This window comes from Ambystoma mexicanum, chromosome 14, assembly GCF_040938575.1.
Source record: "Ambystoma mexicanum isolate Mex_15411 chromosome 14, UKY_AmexF1_1, whole genome shotgun sequence".
Classification (NCBI taxonomy): Eukaryota; Metazoa; Chordata; class Amphibia; order Caudata; family Ambystomatidae; genus Ambystoma; species Ambystoma mexicanum.
Window position 1 is genome coordinate 137290392 of NC_090940.1, and position 13391 is coordinate 137303782.

The 13391-nt window shown below is 48.1% G+C and overlaps 1 protein-coding gene across 3 annotated transcripts in view; it reads left to right on the forward strand.

Moving 5' to 3' along the window:
* LOC138527494 (serine/arginine-rich splicing factor 5-like) overlaps nucleotides 1-12261 on the forward strand; it is a 57621-nt gene extending 45360 nt beyond the window's left edge. For all 3 annotated transcript variants that reach the window (XM_069638731.1, XM_069638733.1, XM_069638732.1), the window contains exon 8: nucleotides 10753-12261. In XM_069638731.1, the coding sequence (XP_069494832.1) occupies nucleotides 10753-11056 (304 nt within the window). In that variant the 3' untranslated portion in view covers nucleotides 11057-12261. The remainder of the gene's footprint in view (nucleotides 1-10752) is intronic.
* Nucleotides 12262-13391: the final 1130 nt, after the last annotated feature.

The following is a 13391-nucleotide window of genomic DNA, read 5'->3' on the forward strand; positions in this document are numbered from 1 at the left end:
TTGGCTGGTGGCAATGCAGAATGTCTTCAACCGTTGTCCTCTGATCTTCGGCTGGTTGCAACTCTTCATAGGGGTCTTTGCTTAAAACAACAATTTAAAAAAATAGCTGGCCTAGTTTTATCCTAAATCCAAACCGGGATCCCCCAGTGGATAGGATCGGCACATTCTAGCTGAAGGGCTGTCCAAGCACGGACAGTGTCTTGCCCCACATCTGCCCAGCTGAAGACATGCCCCATGTCAGAGTGGTTTGGGACTGCAGTCCTAGCCCACACATCTGGCCAGATGGTCACACTGCAGCTTTCCAGAAACATTGCTTTGCCAGGGAAAGCATTTAACTTTCTGTGGCCTTTTGTGAGCCGAAAGAAGCCAAAAGGACAGGGCGAAAAAGTGCATGTGTGAAAAACATGGTAGAAAATGATATGCTCCCAGCAGCCAGTCTTGGACAATGTGTAAGTAGGAAAAGGGCTAATAAGTGCACCTGCCACACTTCACTGGAATGTGATGTGTCGAACTTAAAAACAAGTAATATTGAAAAGCACCAGGAGGATAGCTTTGGGGCAACACATTGTCTTGGAATCAAGACCATAGCCACACAGGTTAGAATTCCGGTTTGTGGAATTAAGCATGTTATGAAAGATTAGAACTCTAAAGTGAGGCAGTACTCCTTGGGCAGTGTCTTCAAACTGTGGGGCCCTATTGCTTCTAAGGCACAGATGAAGAATATAAGCGTTCTCCGGCATGGATTCACATGCTCATGAATATTCCCTGTAGTCAGGCTGGGAATCCTCGGTAAAAGAAAAAATCTATTTGTTTCATTGTCTTTCTCCTAACAACCAATCACTGAGATCTAGATCATACTGCCCCCAGCCAATGACCCCTCTGGCAGCCATCTTCAGATTTTTACTGCAGGTTGAAGTGTTGGGAGTCATTGTGCTTTGCTCTTCGAGCTTTTTGATGAGTTTTTCCCTTTTTGAGAGTTGAACTCGTTCGGTCAATCGAGCCTGTGTGCTCCATCGATCATCCTTCTAACTAGCGGGGACTCGTTTTTCTGACTTCAACACCCCTCAAGGGCTGTTTTCGTCGATTCTTCCTGGAGCCTTCCAGAAGATTCTTCAGGCCTACACCGAGCGTATCGTGTCTGACGAAAAGGACAACCGTTCCCGCTTGAAGCTGTGCTGACTGTGATGTATACATGGAAGACGAGAGTTCCCAGTGCCTGTATTGCCTGCACCCGACGCACAAGAAGGAAGATTGTGCTTTTTGCTGTGGCTCCTCAAAGTGCACGTTGAGGGACCAACATCACCGGTTGGCAGCGTGGCTGCAGGCCAAGGCCTCTGCACCGGGTGGTACCTAGGGGCATGCCTCTCCTGGATCTGGGCACTGGGCAAGCTGAGCTGGTTTAAGTCCTTTGAGGGCGCCCCACCTGTGGGGGCCCAACACGAAGTCTAGCACTGTGCGTCTTCTTCCGTCTGGGTCACCGCTGCTGCAGGTCCCGCGACAGTCACGGCGTGCCCATCTCCAATCGCCAGTCAGCGCTCTGGTTCCTCATCCAAGAGAAAGTCTGAGAACCCAGAGAAGACCAGACGGGAGAAGGCCAAGCAGGGTATGTTGTCTGGCCTACCCGCGGCAGAGAAGGCCAAAGAAGACAAACCGCCAGATCCGGCCCTGAAGGAGATGGCCAAACAGGACAAGACCTCTGATTCGGCTGTGAAGGGCAAGGGCAAGCAAGACCAGGGCCCGGCCTTTCTGTGGAGGCCCAGGTGCACCATGTGAAATCTTCACCCTCCGAGGCGGTGGTGGCATTGCTTTTAAAGGCCGTAGGGGGAAGGCCTGCAGGGTGCCCCAGCAAGGGTGAACCTTCCTCCTAGGAGGGAGGCTTTGAATATATGCCCTGAGGAGAGGCGCCTGAGAAGACTATGCCGGACCTCAGCTTAGCTGAGAACGACCCCTCTGGACCCAAAAAGGAAAGGGGGTTGAGGGGTGGCATCAGTTCTTCAGGGAACAGACATTTCTTTGGCTGTAGAGGACAAGACTATTTCCGACCAAGAGGGCGTTGACGATGAGGGTGACGACAGGGATGCCGTCGATGGAGGCGATGAGGAGGGCCCAGGCCATTCTAGAGACTTTGCACTGGATATCATCTCGCCCTCAACTCACTGGTGTCCTATTTACAGAGAATACCAGCGATCCCGCCATCTGCCCCTTCCTCGGTGCTGATTGCCCTCGGGGAACAACCGACCAAGAAGAGGCTACTTGATGGCACCATGCCATCCTTCCCGGCCACCCTGCCCGCGCCCCCAGCACCCAAGTGTAACTGAATCTGGCACAGCGACGACTGACATGGATGACGGCAGGATGGGGGACCTCCTGTCGCCTCTCCTCTGGACAAGATAGGGTCATGCCACGCATTGATGTCCCGAGCATCAGTTTTTCCAGCTCACGCCGGAGAAAAAGGGAAGGCGAAGAGGAAGACCATCCTCTTGGTTCTTCTACTGGAGGATGTTTGGGACGAAAAGCTGACTCTGATAAATCCTTCCACAGCCCCAGTGAAGAGACCAGCTGGAGTATTAGTACAGGGTGCTGGACTCTGCACCCAAGGGCCTGCGGTCTCGACCGTCGCCAGGCTCGATATGTTCTGCTTCATGCACCCCTCCGGCCTACTCTGCACCGACCACAATCAAGGCGGCCAACACCCTCCCCATCATAGCCACGACCGGGAGCGACAAGCGGGTTGAGGCACCTTCAAGAAGGTGAGGTGGCATTGGATCATGCCATCACGGTGGCCATGGACTTTGGACAGTGTTCTGCCAGATGGGAAACGGCGTCTGCCTTCGTTGTTGCTGTCTCGGGGCAACCAACTTTGGACAGGGGGGGCCAAAGGGTTTTGGACATGCCCTTTGACGGAGACAACCTGTTCGTGAAAGCCGTGGATGAATCCCTCCAGGCCATCAAGTCGGACACAGCATGTGCCCTGGGCACTCTACAGTAACGACTGCAGTCTAGTCGGTCTTCGAGGGGTTTCGGTTTCGGCTCCACCTCTTGCCTGCCAGCCCCCCCATGCTGCTCTTCCCAGGAAGCCAACCGGGGCCGCTTCAAGGCCTTCAGGGGCAGTCGTTTGCTGGGACCACAGGGCGGCCCGTCGTCATCCAAACAGGATTGAGTCGTCCAAGACGCTCGCAATATACTTGATCTACAGACCTCCAGGCCCCATTGGGACCTTTGAAGACGACATATCAAATATCATCTCGAATAACCTGAAAAACTCGCAAGTCCTGCTACTAGGTGACTTGAACTTGGGTTATAACGACTCCAAAGACACACATGCCTCCAATGTGGCTAGTATCCTAGCGGAACAAGGATTTACCCAAAGAGTGCTAACCCCCTCACACAACAAACGCAGAACCCTTGACTGGGTAGCAGACTACAACTGCAACGCCACGATAGCCTCCATATCCCCCCAGATTTGGACAGATCACCACCTAATAACCTTCACCCTAACTACCGCCAAACCCACCCTGGCACCCACACCGATGGCGCCGTCCATTAATACCCGGAACAAAAACATCACCTGTGACAAACTGCTACCCTCTCATCCTCCCTACACAACGATATCCCGGAATACCTGGACCCCGAAGCTATGGTTTAATTTAACCACATCTCTAGACTCTATTGCACCACTCAAACTTCGCAAACCCAAAGCCCATCTCAATTCATGGTACACCCCTTACCTAAAATCATTGCGTAAAAAGGCATTGTGAGACATCCTGGCGAGCACAACCTTCTGACGTAAACAAAGCCAACCTCAACTCATCACAGCCCTATACAAAAAAGTCGTCCTAGCTAAACACGGAACCTATAACGCTAAAATTGCCCAAGCCAACTCTAGCATGAAAGAACTTTGTCATCCTCAAAGAGCTAGAAGCACCCGTTCCTGTGCCAGACACCTGCATCAAAGACAAACTCTGGTGCTCCAACATACAGCAAGCCCTAGCCAACAAAGTCACTACCCTCTGGTGGGCCGCAGCCTCATGCCGGGGGGAGGGAGGGGCTGCACCCACAGCCTGTAAAGCTGTCGGACAACAGATTAAGCTGGGATGCGTTCAGAATATGCAAACAAAGGAATGCATATTCCAAACGCAGCGTGTGAGATGCTCTGGAGTTGCACAACCTGAGCTCGTCATTCTTTGTGTTGACAGCCTTTCAGGTGGGGCAATATTCAGTTCTGTTTTTTTTGTGTTGGTGCTTAAAATGTGTGCTTTGCATTACACGCTGTGTTCCGCAGACTGGTTCCTCCAAGCGGGGGAGAATTGAGGACTCTGTACAAGTGAAGAGAACAGACCCCATGGCCTTAATTTCTCATGAAGGTGCCAGGGCGTGTCAATTTTTTCATGAGGGGGCCTTCACTGTGCCTGATGATCCCAATTTTACTCACTGAATGCTGATCAAGTCACCTAACAACATTAAGGTCCAGCTTTGAATACTTCCTGAAGAAAATGCTGGCATTAATGACTGGGTGGTGCTGCCTTTTTTTGGCAGAGAGGTGGTGCATCTTCCATTTGATGTCCAGGAAGAGCTGATTGTGGTTCGTTCAGACACTGCAATCTGAATTTAGGAACATTGCTGTGAATGACTTGGCTGAAGGTAATCCTAGAGTAACCTACATTGGCAAAGTCTGCTGTACAGTCCGTCTCCTTTGGGTCTTCCTACTAGGATTCTCAGCATTGGCTGTACTGAAAACAAAATGCTGCACAAGGCTGGAAGTGGAGGACAACCTCAGTGGTGAACTCAAAAATAAAGCCACACATTGACTCACTTTCTGCGGAGAGACGGGCCCACCCTTCCCAATAGTACTCGCTCTGTAAAATCAAATTGCTTTCTGCTGAATATACTAATAGGAATGTATTTTGAGAAAATAAAGCCCTACTCAAGAATTTTGTATTTACTTGCACAGTTTCTAGGTTTGGATTGGAAGTGATTGTCCTGTCTTGGAATGTCTTCCCCAACAACATATCCCTTCAGAATTATGGCACCACACATTCTGCCGCCTTCTCTATAAAAGCTATAGGGGTGGGGCATGGTGGATCCGAACAATACATTTTTTGCTCAGGGGGCCCTTGGTATAAAAAGTTTGGACCACTGCTCTGTAAGCTTTCGCCCACGGACACTCTGGAATTCCAACAAGTGTACATGAATACCACCGGTGGCCCGGCTGGAAAAACCACGTCGCCCAGCTGCTGCTGGAGGTGTGGGCCATGTTAAAGAAGGGGGCGATGGAGCTAGCTCCAAAGTGGCTCCGGTGTACTCAAGGTACTTTTCATACGAAAGAAGACCCTTGGCTGGAGGCCCATTCTTGACCTTTGACGAGACAACAAATGCATAAAGTCCAGAATGGTCACTCTCCAACATGTGCTCGGACAACTGGAAGAGGGAGACTGTCTGTCACCATTGGACCTGGAGGATGCGTACTTCCACATGCCGCTCCTCAAAGGACACTGCCAGTTTCTGCGCTTTGTCGTTCAAGGGAAGCCTTACCAATTCAAGGCACTTCCCTTGAGACAGTCACGGCGGAAACTTCCCAGAAAGGTTGGGGAGCCCACACAGGCCTTCACGCCAGAGGCATGTTGTTACTGGAGGAGAAGACGTTACACGTAACGTCCTGGAGCTGCAGGCAGTGTTCTGGGCCCTCAAGAAGTTTCTGCTATCCCTCAACAAAGTCATGAGTGTCTTCACGTGAGGGTCTAGCCACCACCTGCGACAGAACTTTGCTTTCTTGCGCTACAACGGTTCTCCCGTTGGATAGGACTGGCCTATCTGTCTGGCATTCGGCCACTCTCAAAAGTTGCCGGCTCTACGACTGTTCTCTGGTCTGCCTACTTAAGGCATGCGCATGTGGTAGGCCTTCCCCGACATAGGATACTCTGCTTCCACTCATCCCAGTTAAGTATCCATGTTCTCTTAAAGAGATTCTCATTTCCTCCTTTGTGCTGGGTACAGTAGTCTTTGTAGCAATTAGTCCCATGTATGCTACTAGGTTGTGTGGCTTAGGGAGTTCCTCACAGGAATGGAGTCGTTGTCCCAGAAGGAGGCATCGCCAAGTGAGTCCCCACTTGCCCAGACCCCTAGGGGAGGGTCTTGCAGAGCAAGCTCACCTCCCTAGCCTCGGAGGGAGGCTCCCCCTTTTGAATAGGGGACAAATACCTTTGATTTGTGTCCTACCCTTCCACAGCTCATTGTTTAAGGTATGCTTTATTTTTGATTTGTCTGATTTCTTTCCTGGGTCGGAAGATCTATTCTCTCCCCAGTTCCAGACCAGTTCCAGATGGAAGTGTCCGGGAGGTTCACAGAGGTGTCCCATGATTTTAAGATTTGAGTACTGGGCGTCCATGCCTTGGACCAAAGGAGGATTTAATAGTTTGGGAGGTCTGTGCCAATGATCATATCTTCAGGGATGCCAGGTACAATGGCAGTTTTTGGTCGTGGGTGGAATATTAGAGGGACTTTGGGGTAACTCTCCATCCCCATGTATGTATTTTATTTTAAGTGGTCTTCAAACGTTTTCATACAGAGTTCACACCCCCCCCCCCCCCCTGCCAGCGAGGCCCCACTTGCCTAGACTTCTAGGGATGGTCTTACGGAATGGTCTCACCTCCCTAGCCCCAAAGGGGGTGGGAGCTCCCCCCTGGGGAGAAGGGACAAATAGTGGCTAGGTCCTTAACAGCAGCACGTAATTAACAGGTAAGAGGATGTGTGCAGTCAGAGTTCATAACTAAAAAGGTTTCTTGCCTAACATGGGTCCTTGAGTCTTTTCCTTCATAGACTAGATTTGTATTACATTTGGGATTATTGGAGCGTTTACTTTAATTCATTGATGTACTGATCTCCGGTCGATAGAGGTATTGGGATACTGTATCTAATCTTGGTTCTTTTCTTTCCAGTTATTTATAGGTGTGAATTGAGCCTATTTAGGTCTGGTGTGCAAAGGGGATCCTGCTTTTTGGTGGAACTATAGACATGATTTAAAATAATGTAACCACTAGGTGCATGCTGAAGTAAATGGTTTACCTGTGTGTAGCTAGTTTATACCATACAGTAGTAGTTTGGGATTCTGTGACTGTTCGGGAGCAGATCTTGAACATGATTGTAATGTATTTCACAGGTGTCTTGGGGATCCCCTTTATGCCCCACCCCATAGCATCATACTGTGTAATGCTGCCTAACAGGGGTAAGCCTTGAATTTTGTTTTTGAAGTGGGGAATGGACGATACAAGGCCCTTGTGCTCTTTTATTTTGCATTTTTGAAGCGCTCACACAGCCGGGATCGAACCTGTGTTGCTTCGTGTCATCTTGCTTCCAAGGCACGCACGTTGCCGTTAAGCTATCCTCCCGGGACTCTTTATTGCCTATACTGCGTTGTACTGGCTTGTGTAACTACTTATGTTATATTTTTCAGCCCAACTGCCCCACCCCCCCACCCCCTCACTTGCCTCCTACCGCTTCTCGCCGCCATCCCCCCTCCTCCCCTGTCACACCGGAAGAAGTCACCAGAGTTGTCTGCTCTATGAAATTTCTGCAACCGCTATTTTGCCACTGGATCTTTCCCAGCCTCCTCAAGCACTCCCTTGTGCGCCCCTTCCTGAAAAAAAACCTTCAGCAACCTACCTCGGCTACCTACCAACCTTTCTATCACCCCCTTCTTTGGGAAACTGCTGGAGAAGCTGGCCTTTCCACAACTCTCACTGAACTGGTTGGTGGATTCCAAGCATCCAGAGGGACCAAAACTGCATCTCTGACTCTCCAGCTGTCGTCCTCCTAGTTCTCTCCTCTGCCTTGTATATGGTTAACCATTCTATCCTCATAAACAGCTCCATGATACCCTTGGTATCTTGGAGCGGGCACTGGACTGTCTTTCTTCCTTTCTGTTTGCCTCCAGTCATTCTGGGCACCTCATCTACTTCCCCACCTGTGGTGTCCCCCAGGGCTCACATCTCCCCCCCCCCCCTGACTCAACACATTCTTGCTCAACTAGCACTCCTCATTTCCTCCTCCCTCCGCTAACTTAGTGATATTCAGAAGATGCACTTTTTTAAAAAAAACTTCCAGCTGACGCTCTTGCATCTTCCATCATCATTGACTGCCTATCTGCCAGCTCTCCAGACCCCCCCCCCCCCCACTCTGGCCATCCTCTATGGGCTCTCTCCCAGCTCCTTCCGAAGCTGGAAACCTTCGAGTCCTCTTTGACTCTGCTCTCCTTCCTCCCTCACACTCAGGACCTTGCCAAGAAGTCCCACTTTCAACTCTTCCTTCTCCCTTTCCCGTAGAAGCTCAAATGTTACCTGGGACCTGGTTCTCTGGGCTGGACTACTCCAATAGCCTTCTCCTGAATGACCCCTCCAGCTAATCCAGGATGGGGCGGTGACTTATCCTTATCCTTGGCCTTAAGCCCAGGCACTGCATTCTTCTGCCCCTCTTCTGCCCTAAACATTCTTCACTGGCTCCAGGTTGTGGCACGATTCAATTCAAATCCCTCTGCATCATCCACAAGGATGCCTGGGGCCACACTATCTGCAACTTCCTCTTACTACCCTCTGGCCTGATAGTTGTTTCAGCTTTCTCACTCTTGAGCAGGACTTTCTCAAATTCGTGAAGCTTCTCAAGACTTTCCTCTTCACCTCCTCCTTCCTTTCTTCCCTCTGCTAATCTCAGTCGCTGCGATTGGTGCCAGGGCCCTTATGAATCCTTCGGGGACCTGCCCTCCCATATCTAATCACCCCAGCCTCTGCCTACCTAGCAGCACTTACCTCAGCACCCACTGGTCACAATCCTGTAGGCTTGCACCTTCTACCCAATGCGGTTTCAGGCCGCATAGCGCCTACCATACTATGCATTTCATCTGCTGTTCGCCCACAAGCAGACATTCCAGCACTTACCCCCACCCCCCACTTCCCTTCTCGCTGCAGATGCACATTCTGAATATTCGCAAGGCATAGTAGGTTTGTCTTTATCTTCCACTGTATTAATTGTTTTCAATCTCATGTTCCCTCCTCGTTGGTGCTTTGACACAGAAGTGACTTATGTAGAAGCTCCTAAAAATGCACAATAAAAGAAATCCGAATAAAAAATAAATGCCTGTGCAGTCTCTTGGATTGCCTATTGCGATTAACAAATATCCACGAGCTGCCTTCTCTCGTAGGGAAGCAAGACTGCCCTGCCACTGCAACTCATGAGTTTGGGCTGCCTTTTGATAAGAACCCGGCCTTGCATTATTAGAATAGATGTACATCACTTACCCGAGGTGGAAAATTATAACAACCATTATAACAACCACTGAATGAGCAGGGCTGCATTGTAGAATGAATAGGGATCATTCCAACAGTAAGCCAAGAAAGACCATTTGCCAACATGCCCAATACAGCTAAAACCATTTTGACCCATCAATCTCCAGTTTGCTAACTTTCCTACATAAGCTGGGTCTCATGTTCCTGTTGTGTCTAGGAGAACAATGTCTACTATGTCTTTAAGACTACTCAGCAGTTGTTGGTAAAGCATGGATAAAGGTGGGTGGGGGGCAGACAAAGGTCCATCTATTCCTGCCCATCTATACCACTGGACAGCGCTGGTGTGCCGCCTATCGTGAATAGAGTAAGAAAAATGGAAAAGGGCATCTCAATTTCGAGTATCTAAGTTATTTGTGTTCTGTATCTGGTTGGGTTTTCATCTCCAAGTGCTTTAATGTTAATGTGTGAGTAGTCGTACTATTGACAGGAGAGCTTTTTGTGTAACTATAAAGAGCAAGCAAAATGGAGGCACATCTCAACCAGTACTTTTGGCAATGGCTGCTTTATTGGCCAGTACTGAAGGTGAATGTCGTAATTAAAAAGATACTCGTGATGAGACTCGGCCACAAAGGATAGATCCGGTGACTTATAGATCTCACTACTGCAACAAGAGTACAATCGGCAACACCATACAGTGTTTTGGCCTACTAGGTGAGTTGAAGCTGGGCCCCTCTAAAGCAAGGGGTCCACGTCTGGATTACCCTGGATTATTTGGGGTGAAGTCCCAACCTGCTCATGTTCACGTCTCACCAGTACATTTTGCTATCAAATCTAACAGTTGGGACTGAGGCATAGCAACATAGATGGAACAAAGTTACCTACAACCTGATCCAGTCCATAGTGTTACCTCATTCGCAAGTCCATTTTAGCAATCCCCTCTTGCATATGCCACTACTACTCGGCTACTGTCATTTTAAAACTGGTATGTAGACTGATCAAACTTGATTATGTAAGGGTGTGTAGTCCATGTGCCTGATGGAGGATTCGTGTACCCGGGATTCAAAATTCCTGACCTACTTTATGTAGCAATTTTGTAGCAGCTTCCTGGCCTGCTGCGAGGTCAGCATTCCCAACAAGTTGTGTACAAGAGAAAACGATATACTAAGAGTACCTGAATTGCTTTGAAAGTATTTTTGAAAAATGTTGTACTTTAGGCTAATAGACTAAATATTCCTCAATGCTTAATTCTGAGAATTCCATAATCCGTAATTGGATCTTTGTATCGATTGCCAGCTGTGTTGCTCCTTTTTTAGTTTCTATGATCCTTGCTGCCAAATATGTAGGCTTGATACCTGGGTTTGTAAGCTGTTGGTTGACTTGTCACCAGACCGTTAGCTGCATCCTGCTCAACAATGTGTTGCTCATGTGCTAGATCTGAATGTAGAAGTCATACTAAGTGTTACTTTATGTCCAACAGCCGGTCACGTTCAAGAAGTTATTCAAGATCACGCAGCAAGTCAAAGTCAGCTGGCTCATCAAGATCTCGTTCTAGATCTCGCTCTGCTCGTTCACCCCGCTCTCCACGGTCACCTCGCTCTCCCCGAAATGCACGTTCTCCACGACCTGCACAATCTGGTAGCCGGTCTCGTTCTCGCAGCCACACTCCAGACAAGAAATCTTCACAGAAGAATAGCCATGCAGAGCAGCCTTCTTCCCCTTCTCCACGCCCGTCGAAAAGACGGTCTCGCTCCCGCTCAAGTTCTGCAGAGAGCCGTACTTAAATGTTTATATGGAGATCTTCAAGTGTTTTAATTTCTAATTTCTCATTTTTGATAGTTTTTGGGGAGCAAGGGAATGCAGGGATTAGGGGGGGAGGGGGGGGCGGATAAATCCTGGGAATGCTGTACAAGTGTTGAAAGATCGAAATCCTTGCACATTACCAAAGTGCCTCTCATACGGACTACCCAAGGTAAAGTGTACATCCATCTTTTCTCTGCTGTCTCTTAGTTTAACCTAGGCTGTTCTAGCTTTATTCCTTGTCAAGTCGACTGAGAAGGAACAGAGTGGGCCAGGCCAAAGAGAACCATGGCAGCATTTTTCCTTCTGTATCTGCATAGTAGGGTCACAAATATTGTTATCCGAGTACTGTGTGAATCAATGTATTAAATATGGCCTAATCCAGAGTTTGTAATATTTTCTTTTCCAGTATTTTATTTTCCAGTTCCCTTTTTACGTTTTACCCAAATCCATTAATTTCATACTTCATGAGCTTGGATGTGGATGACCATTTTGCACTTTAGGTGCACTTAAGTGGTTTTCTTTTGCTGGATAACTGACACGTAAATCGAGCCTTTTGGTAGCACTCCAAAAAACTAGGGAGAAGTCACCATACTTATCCTGCTGTTATCCATCTGTAGTTGGCACTGTGATCAGTTTATTAAAAAAAATGCAGGTCCAAAGGAGAGTGGGGTGCATAAGGCGATCAGTCAGAAATTAGTATGTATTGAATTAACCATCTAAAGCTGATTTTTATACATTCCGAAGTCGGTTCTCCAACAGTTTCCGCTTTCTTGCCTATAGAACATTTGTAGTCTCGGAGCATGAAACAAACAACGCTTTGTATTTCCCTCTACTTAATTTTGTAGTGGAGAGAAACCCATGCTGGGGGGACAGGTAGTTGGCTGGTAGATCTACATAGAAGCATTTCAGAGATGCACTGATACATTATTGGTAATGTCTAAGGGTTAGAGAAGCAATTTTGTTGAAAGATGATTCATGTGCAATTATTTTGGTCACTGTATTTCTACTGCAAATTATATTTGCTGTTCCTACAAACATAGTTCAATGTGATATTTTTGCTTTTGATTAGTTGTTCAAGGTGGGGAATTTGTTGGAAAAGTTTGTAAAACTGAGACCTATTTATGTGACCTGTAGGAATCTTATTGAAATAAACCATTTACCCCGCATATGCTAATTTTATCCAAAAGCCTTGTCTGGTGTTTTTGGCCCGTCTTTCTGTGGTGGTGTGCATAAGATACCTGTAGTGCCTGGTTTGGAAATTGTTTTATAAAATGATTTGCTGAACTGAACCAGACATTCTAGTTATGTGGTAAACATTTCAAGTTGCCAGCTGTAATGATGCTCCACGCCTCAATTCTATACACAGCACACCATTTTCTTTTTATTGGTCAATTGTCAGCACATTTTTATCCCTGTTCTAGTTGCCAACTAAAAAGAGCGCAAAAGTGTGATTTCACGAGAAAATTCTGGAGAAATAGTTCAATGATCGGATCTCTATCCTTATCTGGAACACTCTTCCTTACACAATCTACTGCACCGAAAACTGCCTCCTTCAGAAAAGCCCTCAAAACCCTGGCCCTTTACCGCTCTATCCTGTAAAACCCATCAACCTGAAGTATGAGCAGTCTCCCTGGCGGGGCCGGCTGAGTTTGTGGCGTCTGCCTATTTTGCTCCTGGTGCCGACTGTCCGCAGTGGGAGACTACACCTAGCACAACCCTACGTTCCCGCAATTGCCACTGGCTGGCTCACTGTACTCGCATGTAATGTCACAGGATTCATTAATGACTGCACCAAGCAAATGGACAGAAAATGGGCAAATCTCATTAGTAGAGAAGCACAGTGGTTGTGATGGAACCAAAGCCACCTCCAGTGCAATCAAACACCAAACCAACGTAGAAAAAATCTGTACTTCTGTGGGGATTAGTTGGAACGTTGATTTGTTGCTGCTAACAGTTTCCATTATGGCCACAAGAACCAACAGCAGACGCCCTAACATCAAACCGCATCCAACTGGCGGCAAGGGTATGTATAATACACCCATTCCACTTGCTGCTGCCATGGCAAGCCAGTATACAGCAAGGACTACGACAAAAATGCAGTTGTGCTGTTCACAAATTCTCTGCCACTTACACCCGACTGTGCCTTGACACCTCTTGACAGCAGAATGCGGCACAGTCCTACAATAAATTCGGGCACGCTGAACACGTAGCAAGTTACTAGCATTGGCACCACCCATATTCTCTGCACCCCTCCATGTGCCTGACTGCATGGGTTTCTCTTCTACCGGAGCCTGTTTAGCAAAGTTTTTCCAGCCA